The sequence below is a fragment of the Tyto alba genome, unplaced genomic scaffold, assembly GCF_018691265.1.
Source record: "Tyto alba isolate M040663 unplaced genomic scaffold, T.alba_DEE_v4.0 Super-Scaffold_7, whole genome shotgun sequence".
NCBI classification, from domain to species: Eukaryota; Metazoa; Chordata; class Aves; order Strigiformes; family Tytonidae; genus Tyto; species Tyto alba.
Window position 1 is genome coordinate 10,447,796 of NW_024881328.1, and position 11,406 is coordinate 10,459,201.

An 11,406-nucleotide genomic window follows, 5' to 3' on the forward strand; every position below is an offset into this window, starting at 1 on the left:
ATGGGCGTGAGGAGCGGCGGGCGAGGGCGGCGGGTGCCCGGGGTCGGGGCGGGGGGGCGAGGGCTGCGTTGAGGCGGCGGCACATGGCGGGCAGCCGCTGAGGGGAGGCCCGGTGTGGGCTCCCGCTCGCCGGCAGCGGGGCTGGGGACGGTGCCGGGGGCTACAGGCGGCGTGGGAAGGGGGAGAGTGGTGGCGTGCAGGAGCAGTGAAGGGCTGAGCCCCGGGCATGGCGGAGACCCCGAGCCCCTGCGCCCCACGGGGCCAGTGTCAGGCCAACGTCTCGTCGGCCAACGTGGACGCCAACGCCTCCCTGGCTGCCTCTGCGCTGGTGGGCAGCACCGCGTGGAGGGGTCGGGAGCCCTTCTCCATCTTCACCGTCCTCATCCTGACCCTACTGGTGCTCCTGACCGTAGCCACCTTCCTCTGGAACCTGCTGGTGCTGGCAACCATCCTGCGAGTGAAGGCTTTCCACCGGGTGCCCCACAACCTCGTGGCCTCCACGGCGGTGTCGGACGTGCTGGTGGCGGCCCTGGTGATGCCGCTGAGCTTGGTGAAGGAGCTGTCGGCCGGGCGGCGGTGGCGGCTGGGCCGGGAGCTGTGCCTTGTGTGGGTCTGCTTCGACGTGCTGTGCTGCACGGCCAGCATCTGGAACGTGACCGCCATCGCCCTGGACCGCTACTGGTCCATCACCCGCCACCTGGAGTACACGCTGCTCACCCGCCGCCGCATCTCCAACGTCATGATCGCTCTCACCTGGGTGCTCTCCGCCGCCATCTCCCTCGCCCCCCTCTTCGGCTGGGGGGAGACCTACAGCCCCGAGCAGGAGCGCTGTCAGGTCAGCCAGGAGCCCTCCTACACCATCGTCTCCACTGGTGGGGCTTTCTACCTGCCCCTCTGCGTGGTGCTCTTTGTCTACTGGAAGATCTACAAGGCGGCCAAGTTCCGCGTGGGGGGCCGCAGGAGGAACGCCGTGGTGCCCCTGCCTGCGGCAGCCCAGGTAAGGCTGGGGAACGGGGAGGAGAGCCCCTGCTGCCTCCCCCCCTGGCGCCTGCTGCTCCTGCTTCTCATCTGCTCCCAGCCGTCACCCCTGCATCGGCAGTTTGGGCACGGCAAGAAGATGGAGACGCGCCCCGGGGCTCTCGTGTGAAGTCAGCTCTGTTGCAGACTGGACGGGAGCGGTAATTAGCCGGTCAAAAAGCGCCATTCTTGGAGAAGAGTTTTATTCTCATTTTTCTCTTAAGTGTGCCATAAGAGTAAGTGACAGGTGCATTCACTGCCAGTCTGGAGAGCCATTTAGAAATTGTCTCTTTAAGTCTGAATTTGCCATTCCTTTGGGTTTTTTCCTCTCTGTTTTTTCAGTGTTGATGGGGTAAACAAAGACAGAAACAGATCCCTAGGTCATGTACAGAGTAAATACATGCACATTTATCTACCAGCATGGGCTTTGTGTGGGATCTGTCAGTGTCTGAATAGATTTTAATAAGCAAATTATACACTTTACTTATGTGCTTGGGCTATTTTACCGTGAATACTGGGAACATATTGCTCACTGCATAGTACTGAAGCAATGAGCAATTAATTGTTTCTATTTTAAAATTACCAGGTGTGTTAAAAACCACATCCTCCTCCTTCTTATCCCAAACATTGCCTGTAATCCTGCAAAGCCCTAGTCACGTGGGAGGTCTCATTAACTTCGGGGATATGCCTAGCTGACAGGAAGGCTGTGTCCCTGCAGAAGGGTTGGGGTTGGCCCCTTGTGTCCCGTTAAGTCAGGCTCTCTGCATAACCATGCTGTCACCCATGCCATGTCGCCAAGGTGCTCAGTAGTGCTCTCTGTAAACTCTCTTCACTTTCTGTCACATACTCTTACTCTCACTCCTAGCTGTGGAAATGATTCTTTACAGTACACTGTTGTGATTGCATGTTATGCTTGCTAAGTCCAGTCCTTTCCCAATAACAAAAGATGAGCTGTGTGAATGTTAGAGATACCTGAAGAGACATGGAACATTTCTGTTCAACTGGGGCTAATCCTGCATAGCCTCACTCCTTTGCCAAATCTCTCTAAATTTTATTTGGAGTCATGGTAGGAAACATGTTATTACGGTTGCAAATAAAGGTCTGTAGGTTGTGTCCCCTGATTCTAGTAAGAGGTGACAGCACTTGCAATTACATGTGTCCAGACTTGCAGGTTCGGATCATAATGTCTTGAAGATGGTTTTAATATAAACTGATTTAGGACGCTGTCTTCTATGCAAAAGCATAAAATGCGTTAGAAAAGATGAGAAAGTCTTCTCTAGTGACATTCTTTTTTCTTTCCTATGGCCATCATCCCCTGGTTTGCACCAAATTTATTTTGAAGTTGTTGAAACTATGATGAATGTATTGCTTGGAGTTAATGTACAATCATTCCAAGCACAAAAGCTGAGTATTTGTAGTGGTTTTGCATGCTTTATCTTTTACATACACACATACTCATACGGAACTAGTTGTTTGAAATCTAAAATTCTGGGAAGCTAAATGAGCTGCTTAAGTTTTAGCCCATACAGGGATACATTGTTGGTATGTCAGTTTTAACATGAAGAAAGTCTGGCTCCTAATTGTCATAGTTCTGTCTGCAAAAGCCCTTGCGTGAGCACAGCTAGGCTGGCAGGTAAGTGCTTTTTGCTGATGCAGTGTCTGGAGCTGGTTTAGGCTCTACTGACAAAAGAGCTCCTGTCAGTGTGAGCTGAAGACCCATTTTGGAGGGATTGCCAGTATAGCTGTTATTGCAATAGCAGCAAGTGCTCAAGCCAGTGGTTCTTCATCTTTCTTATGTTTGCAGTGATTGACGTATTGACTTCTTTTATCAGTGATTCCTGAATCTGCAATTGATATATAGTGGCAACCTTCCCCATTGTCTCAGCAGCTTCATTTGCTGGCTTAAATAAAAAGACTTTTGTGATACCTTTGCTCATCATCTCAAGGAAGAGCTGATGCCCAGCTGCACATGTGTGTGTTAAATGAACCTGTGGATCAAGGGAGTTGGCATTCAGGATGCATTTCTTCTTTGTTTTCTTTCTGAGTTAAGAGACTGAGACTTAACTCACCAAGTTTTATCCTGATCTCATTTAGGCTCGTAGGAGCGACACCTATAACCACTGTAAACCATGACAAGGATCCATCATGTCCACAGGAACAGTAGCAGTTTCCATGTGAATTCTGGAGAGGAATCTTCAAACACATCACTACGGTTCCTTTGGCAAAACCCATCTTTTTTTAACATGCAAACACGATAACATTGCCAGGGTATGTGGCAAACCTGCTGAGGTGATCCAGCTTTGCTAATCCATATCCAGGGGGAATTAGGGTGTCAGTGTTAGCACTGACCTTTCTGGTGGGGCAAATTCTGTTCCACTTACTTTGTTTTGCCCATCAACTCACTCTCATTTTCCATTTCTTTCTCATCTAATGTCTCTTCGACCTTTACTTTTTTTCATCCCGTCCTTCTCTGAGAATGCTCACCTGTCATGATCACCCTTGCAACATTTTTCTTTCGTCCCTGTTACTCTGGGTGTGAAGTGCCCTCTGCATCTCTGTCAGTTCTCACCATGGATGCCCTGCATGAGTCGATCTGAGTAGCATTAGAGGGGCTTTTAGCAGCCAATGCCAAGGGCTGGCGACGCTTCCCAGGCTGGAGGCGAGTGCTAACAGCAGTGATCTCTGCTGGGAGAGATGTCTGTGCTGTACTTGGGAATTAGCTGTCAGGTAGCACTGGGTTGGAACTGCGTGCCAGGGCTGCAGTTTATGGCCTGAGGTAAATAACCAGCAGTGTAGCTGGTTAGTTCTAGCAAGTTAATTTGAGGAGGAAAAGATTTGAGGTGATGGTATTCGTATGCCAGCAAAATTGCCTCGAAGAAACAGGCACCAAGTAGAGCAATTATGGTGGTACCTTGATGGTTTTGCACAGTGCTTTTCAGCCAACAGAGCCAGGCACCAAAGTGCTTTGCAGGTTGCCACTGTGTATATATGTATGTGTATATATATGTATATCCACAGACAAAGGGAAGTTGTCACCAATCTGAGAATTGGCATACATACGTTATGTTCTGTACACTTACAGAGATGCAGAATAGAATAGTTATAAAATAACTATTTTGAGTCAGTTTTGGTTAAAGTTCTACTTGTATTTTTGAAAAACACTTTTTAAAGTCTTTGAAAAAAAAAAAAAAAACAGGTGAGGGAGATGGACAGGAAACATTTGAGGTGCTTCTGGTTTTAATTAGAACTTGTTTCTTACTTTCCCTTGAAATAAAAAAAAATGCAGGATTGAGACCCTAAATTAGGCTGATGCTTTTATAACTATTTGTTTGCTAATTATGAAGCTCCTTAAAAAGTGAATTCTATAGTCAATACTGATGTTAGTGACCCTTGTAAAAAAACAAGTGACATACCATCACTGACAAAGAGCTATACTGTGTCACACCTTGCTGGCAGTAGGTAATAATTCTCTCCGTAAATAGTGCAATTGAAATAAATGAGACTGCTTGAAAAGCAGCAGATACTGCTGGATAGTGCCCTTTTAAATCAATGAAGTCACTTGTAGCATAGGTTTTGTCCAGCAAAACCAAGGATGGCAGAATTAGTTACATGTAGCAATTGCAGAGTTAGGATTAAATTTTCATGTGAGAAGTTAAAAATCAAGTTCTGCTGGTTTTGTTTTGTTTGTTTTGTTTTTGAGTTGTCTTTTTTTTTTATTTCTCCCCTCTTAAAGTAACTAGTATAGTATATGAGTAATTAGGCCTGATCCAAACCTTATCAGTTTTGTGAGAGTCCTTCCCAGAGCTCCAACACCTTATTCTGCACCTTGGCCTGTTCAGCCTCTCCAACCCATGTAACCAGTCAGGACGGTATGGGAGAGGAAACAGATTCTCCTTCTCTGAAGGAGACACAAGCCTTCTATTCGTTATTTCTGCCTCTGACTGTACAAGTAGAAGAGATGGGTCAAAGTGCAACCATCCAAAAGAGTGCCAGCAGATGTCAGGTAGGAGAAAGGTGAGGCAGGAAGCAAAGTGGAGTGGCTAGCAATTCCCCGGGAGAAATGCAGAGCTATTTCTGCTCACAGCAGAAGAAAATCCTGTGAGAGAAAGCAGGTGTTCTTTTCCCTGTCAAATGTACTGTTTGTCATATTGGTGGAGCATCCAAGAAAGTGTAGACATTCCTATGTTTTTGATCCTTCATTGTACATTTCAGTTTTTCGTGTTCATGTTCAGAGAGCAAGAAGGATGCCAAAGCTGCACTGAGGCAGTAATGATCTTCGCTGAATCACACGGTAATAGGCAAACCTCTGAATTTGTGGTGGTAAGCCAGATTTAATTGATGTTTATCATCTATACTGTTGTTTTGTTATCGCAGACCCTGGAGGTACAGTGCAAACACATACACAGTACTTGCCACGAAGGACCCGTAATAACAATCATTAAAGCAATAAGGAACATACTAAATCAAGCGATTTCATCAGAAGCTGCTTGGTGGCATGTTTTTTATAACGCTGCTAGGAACACAGGAATTGGGAACGTAGAGCTCTAGGAACACAGAGCCATTAATTTACTAGGGACAGACAAACAACAGAAGTGGCATTGAACTGTAGCTGCTGATCAACATATGGAAGAATGAAATCTGAAACTAAAACCAAACTCCTTTGTGTCTGTAGAAGAATTTGTACTTGAGAGCTCTTTTCCTTCCTTTAATTCTCTTTATAATATTCTCACTGGAAAGTGGTCATCTCTGCATTTCTCAGAGCCTGTTGTCCTGGAAGTAGCTGATTTCACAAATTCAGAACGTAATTCTGGCCTCAGAGTAGCAGTCCTTTCATGCCAGCTTTTTTCCCCACTGCTCCTGACTTGCAGCTCCTGGAGCAGAGCCTGGGCAAAGGGGAGGAGACCAGTGCCTGGGGCATAGTGTGCTGCCAGCCACCCAGTGAGATAGTGTGCAACGCTGTGCAGAGATGCTCACATGTGAGAGATGTCCCTAGTATAAACTAAGGCATCTTCACAGGTTGCTTTAATTTGCACTCTGTGACCACCTTTACCCCTGTCACAGCCTTCTCAATAGAGCTCAGCATTAGGCCCAAAATGGGGGGGAAAGTTTTTATACTGGGTTGTCCTTTGTTCCAGGTGGCACAGGGACAACAGTCAGGTATTGTGACTTATATTAGAAGTTGGAGTCATACAAAGTCTCCGGGATTGGCACTGAAAACTGCAGATTTGGTATAGTCAGAGCTGTGTTTATTTCAAGGAAATCACAAGTGGCAAGGCTGGAATACATAATCTTTTTGGCCTGTGCTATTGTTCAGACAATGCCAAATTACAGTACAAATTACCCCATGCCTGCATAAGGGGGGAATCCTTTAGCATGGTTCCTCTGCCAGCACTGTGTACTGCAACAGTGTTTGCCTACAGTAGACTAGTTTACCTTCCATGGAGTTTGTGTGGGTTGGCTTATAACAAACAGCCTTGACAACATAGTCTTGGGAGGTGGTAGTTGCAGCAAGGATAATCTTGCACCAGCCAGGCCAGGGAGATGAGTCAGGTCTGCAGCAAATCCTACAGATAGCGATAAAAATAATTAAAAAAAATGGAAATATAATGAAAGGTTGGACTTTCCCAGCTTTGCAGTCTGCACTGATCCGTATTTTCTGATACGAACGGCACTTTGGATTAAATCCGTGTTTAACTTCAAAAATCTGGCAGTTCTCTAGTCGGTGTGTGTGGTGACCAGACAGGGAGGCAGCACAGGACCGCAAAGCTGGTGCGTGCCCGGCAGGGTGGAGCACAGGAGCTCACTAGAAACCCTCCGTACAGCCTGGTCCCTTGTGCGACGGTGGAAGCCAGGAGCAGCTGGCCGGTGGATGGCAGGCGTGCCAAGCTGGCCCTCGGAGCGGTACCCCGTGCCGGGAGGGCCCGAGGCAGGCGCTGCGGCGGGCGAGCCAGACGGAGAGCCAACTGAGCCAGGGTCGCTCCCAGGTTAGCTGGAAACAACGTAGGAGGTGAGCATTAGACACCGGTGACCATGGAAAGCTGAGCTTCCGTACAGCTGCCAAGGTTTAGGTGCTTGGGTGAGTCGTGTCGAAGGCACAGGCTGAAGAACCTCGCTGAACAGTACTAGTTACCTTTTCAAGAACAGTTTGTGTATCCTTTTTGAAGGACTCCGTATGGAAACTTGAAGTAAGTATCTCCAGTCTGCCAGGGACATTTACACAGGTTACTTACTGGAAGGTTCCACGAGAGATCCCATTATTTTTCCTAAAGCACCAGGCTACTATTTGCACTTTTATTATTATCACTGTTATTACAACGTTACTCGGAAGTCTCAGGCAGAGCTAGTCAAGAAAAGAATTGAAAAAAAACAGCTGTGACAACAGAGAAAGTAGAAATTATGTAGATAAGAAGAAAACTGCTGTCCTGTAATTTACAAAAGCTGCCATGATCTATTTTCCCTTGCTGGTTAGTATTCAGAGGCCCGATCTAACAACCAGTGGAGTTTGTGGAAACTCCTCTGATTTCAGGAGGAGCTTCACCAGGCTGCAAATGCATGCTTCATTAGGGAAAACACCTGAGGACTGTGGTATCTTCTATAAAAACAAATATTTTTTTTCTCACATTATGAAAATAAGTGATAAAAGAGATGCTACTAGTAAATTCTGCAGTTCAGTCCTAAGCCTTCTAATACCTGGAGTACTGAAAAGGCTCTGATTTGCTGATGGCACGCTGCAAGCTCTATCTTTTGAGTAAGAGTTGAAGGTTAAATACAGTACCAAACTATGCCCAATTCTAGTGACAAAGTCCTTTGTATGGCTCTTCCCAAGAGGCATACTTATGTGGCTATTCTTCAGGGCTAAGACATAATCTTTCAGGGTTGCTTGTCACAAATTTGTCCTGATGTCATATATTCATTCCTTTTTGCAGAGTGTGATTAAGGATGTGCAGAGTAAAGTCCTTCTGCAGACAAATGGTGTGATCCTTGCTACATGAGGGGTGTCCCATTTTAATTGTCAGGACAGATGTGATTTTCATTTTCCTCCATTATTTGCCTGCGCCCATAATCTGCTGCTCTTACATTCTGCAGCCATGTCTCATGTCTGAGGGTGAAGACAGGGATATCCATCTTGAAGAGTGATTGCCTAGCCATTGCCAGTGCTTCCCTCTCTGAGTTGCTGTGCTTATATTAAATAGAGGCCCTCCATCTATTATAAAGCTTGCACAAAGGGGGCACGTGCACGTGGAATATGTAGCTAATTCAACAACAAGCCATTTTAGGAGTGGTGTCAAAGTCTTGCGGTGCCTGTGAATTATCACTTACGCAAATTTTAGAGCCTCAGGTTGCATCCTTTAGCTGTTGATTTTATTGCACTGTCTTCATAACTGTAGTGCCTAGAAGAACTTTACACTCACAGATGCTTTAATCTTCAGATTAAAATCACAAGGGAGTATCTTTTTCTGGTCAGACTCTCAGCACATTAATAACTTGTGCCCAAAACCTGTTTGCCACAGTCTTGCTGCCACCCAGGGCACTGTGCACAGATGAATGTCTTGCCCCTAGCAAGAGAGGAGACAAGAAGCACCGTCGGCAGCCTGGAGTAGCTGGTGTTTTCCCCTCTCTTATGTAACTTCTGCTGAAGCCAGAGATTGAACTGAAGGCTGATTGAAATGGTGGTTTTCTGGCAATGGAGTACTGTTTGTGAGAGTAACAAGTAGATCTGAGTGAAATAACGGACGGGTGACAGAAGAGAGAAAGTAAGGACCAGAAAATGCTGCTTCTCCAGCAAAGCTTTTCTTTGATTACTACCAGAGTGTTTTATAAGCTAATTCAAAATGGTGGCACAGGGCCTGAGGTTGCATCATTTCAGGCCCATCCTTATGCACCCACTGTCATCTACTGTGTTGGTACTGTGGCCGGGCTGCAGCCGCTGTGAAACGCTGCTCTGTCCCTCGCCGGGAAGCAGAAGTGCCTGCCATGAGACAGCCTCTGTCAAGGAGGAGCAGAAGGCACCCGAGTTCTGTCTTTCATAAGGGACTCTTCTTGATGGGTTTACTTTCCACTGAAATATTTCAAAAGAATTCAATTTTATTTCAGGCATTTATGATTCTTGGGGGTAATGAAATATCAGCATTTTCCAAAGATCAGACACATGTCTTGAAACTTTCCTTTAACTGAAATCCCATTCTTTCATTAAAAAGCGATCCAATGGAAAAATCTTCCTGCAGATTTAGCTGAGTTTTTTGGGGTGTGCTCTGTCCCTTCTGCACTACAAGTGGTGGTGCCAAGCTCCTGCACCTACCAGAGATGGGATTTGGAGCTCTGTGTCCAGTCAGTTAGGCTGAAGAAATTAGCTTTATCTTGTAGTCGACAAGCAGGCATTTGTTGCAGGTCCCTCCCTAATACCTTAGGGAAATGACCTAAGAGGCCTGCAATGAAATGAAATTAATGTACAATTCAGGCCTGAAAAGCCCTGAAGGTCATGTAGCCGCATAGGAGAATCTGGTTTAGGGATAGGCCGAAGGCACATGCCCTCGTTAGCCTTCCTTAACAACTTGATGTCCCACTAGTTATCAAGACATCCAATAAAATAAACTGAAAAAGAATGCCCACAATACACGTGGCATCAGTTACTCTTTATTTAGCTTTGTTTGTCAGTCACAGCAGCTTTTCCAACATAATGAGAAGTCTGGTAATTTTGGCACTCTAGGGCATTTTCTTTCTTTTAGTGTGGAAAGAATGGAGTTGGTGGTAGGTGCACAGATGTCGTGCTGTCATTTAAAAGTAATACTTCACTCAAACAAATTGTCTTGGTAAGAATCTGTGTTTGCTTTTGTTTTGAGGTGAAGGAAGCTTCGCATGAACCACAGATGGTGTTTACAGCTCGTCGTGCAGCTATCACTTTCCAGACAGATGGAGAAACATGGAGAGAACAGAAAGAGAAAAAGGCAGCTCTGATGGTTGGCATCTTAATTGGAGTTTTTGTACTGTGCTGGATCCCTTTTTTCATCACAGAATTAATAAGTCCCCTCTGTTCCTGCAACATCCCACCCGTCTGGAAAAGCATCTTTCTTTGGCTTGGCTACTCCAATTCTTTCTTTAATCCTCTCATTTATACAGCATTTAACAAAAATTACAACAATGCCTTCAAGAACCTTTTTGTAAAGCAGAGATAAAAGGGGACACAGAGGAGAAAATTGTTCCTTTACTTATTGCATAATACAGAGATTTCTTGAGGGAAGCATGCCTGTCATATGAGCTACTTGAGGGGATTTAGGAACAATGAAAAAGAAGATGGAAGATGTTTGGATATAAACCTACTGACAGTTTATAGTTCCCCCTTGGAAATATATATATGCTACTCCAGGGTTTGGCAAAGAAGATGGAAGCAGTGAAAAACTCCCATCCGCTCTGGAACCAACACGTGGTAAGGTCTGCAGGCGAAGCACTCTGTGTGTCTAATACCATGACTGTGGAACCTAACTGGACTGATCTCCTCTGGCCAGCTACAGGTGCCATTCTGTAGCTCTCTCGTTGTTAGCAAAGGCACCAGCGGGAACTGCTAATTGAACAATACTGAAATGTTTGTGATACGGGCAGGACGCCGCCTTCATTTTGAGATTTATTTGGAAGGGAATAAACATGCTGGATTCAGTCAGTTGTTGAATTGATGTGAAATTAAAATGGATGACTAAGCAGCTCAAAAACATGCCCTCGTATGATTGGAGGGCTGTGTGTTCTCCAGCAGGGAGCAGTCCTTGATGGGAAGTCCTGGTGAAGTATAGGTCAGTTAAGTTCACTGTGGTTAAGTAAAATTTTAGAGTCAAATGTAAAATTATTCAGAGCTACTGAGAATGTGCTCACACCGCTTGTGCAGGAGGAAGATCTAGCATGAAGTTTTCCCCTGCACTGTACTCCCTCACTCTGCAGGGCTCAGGCTTTCCCTGTTTTCCAAAACCTGGGTGAGCTCAAGATAGACACCCGATACCTCCAAGTGCAGGGGGACTGTATGCGTTATTATTTCATGCTACCATAAAACTAGACATGCATTTGTGTTACAGACACCAAGCGTGTTGTTTTCAGTCACTGGGTTTGCTGGCAGCAAGATGTGGCTGCTCGGCCGTGGTGGGCAGGTATCTGCACGGCGCTGCCTGGGGTCATTGCACCATAAATGTTGTGCTCAGCACCCTACCTGAGTGAAGTCCACAATTTGTCAGCTTGCATCAACTTCCTCCTACTGTAAGAAAGGTATTGATGCCATCAGGTCTAAGTGACTCCAGAAACTCCAAAGTGACTCAAAACTAAGCCTTAAATTGTTTTTCTAAGATCAAACAAACACCTCTGTCCCAACAATATATACATAAATAACTTAAAAGATTTTTCATGCATACT

The 11,406-nt window shown here is 45.8% G+C and overlaps 1 protein-coding gene across 1 annotated transcript; it reads left to right on the plus strand.

The window, feature by feature from the left end:
- Window positions 1–192: 192 nt before the first annotated feature.
- On the plus strand, window positions 193–10,668 carry LOC116964242 (5-hydroxytryptamine receptor 5A-like). The gene is made up of 2 exons (XM_033003147.2): window positions 193–997; window positions 9,858–10,668. The coding sequence occupies exons 1-2, from the start codon at window positions 227–229 to the stop codon at window positions 10,188–10,190; spliced, it is 1,104 nt and encodes a 367-aa protein (XP_032859038.1). The 5' UTR covers window positions 193–226; the 3' UTR covers window positions 10,191–10,668.
- The last annotated feature ends 738 nt before the right edge of the window (window positions 10,669–11,406 follow it).

Excerpts from the sequence above, each read along its gene's own strand:
- LOC116964242 (XM_033003147.2), top strand. The coding sequence starts at position 227 with ATGGCGGAGACCCCGAGCCCCTGCGCCCCACGGGGCCAGTGTCAGGCC. Across the intron at positions 998-9,857 it reads CCCTGCCTGCGGCAGCCCAG|GTGAAGGAAGCTTCGCATGA; the intron begins GTAAGGCTGGGG and ends TTTTGTTTTGAG.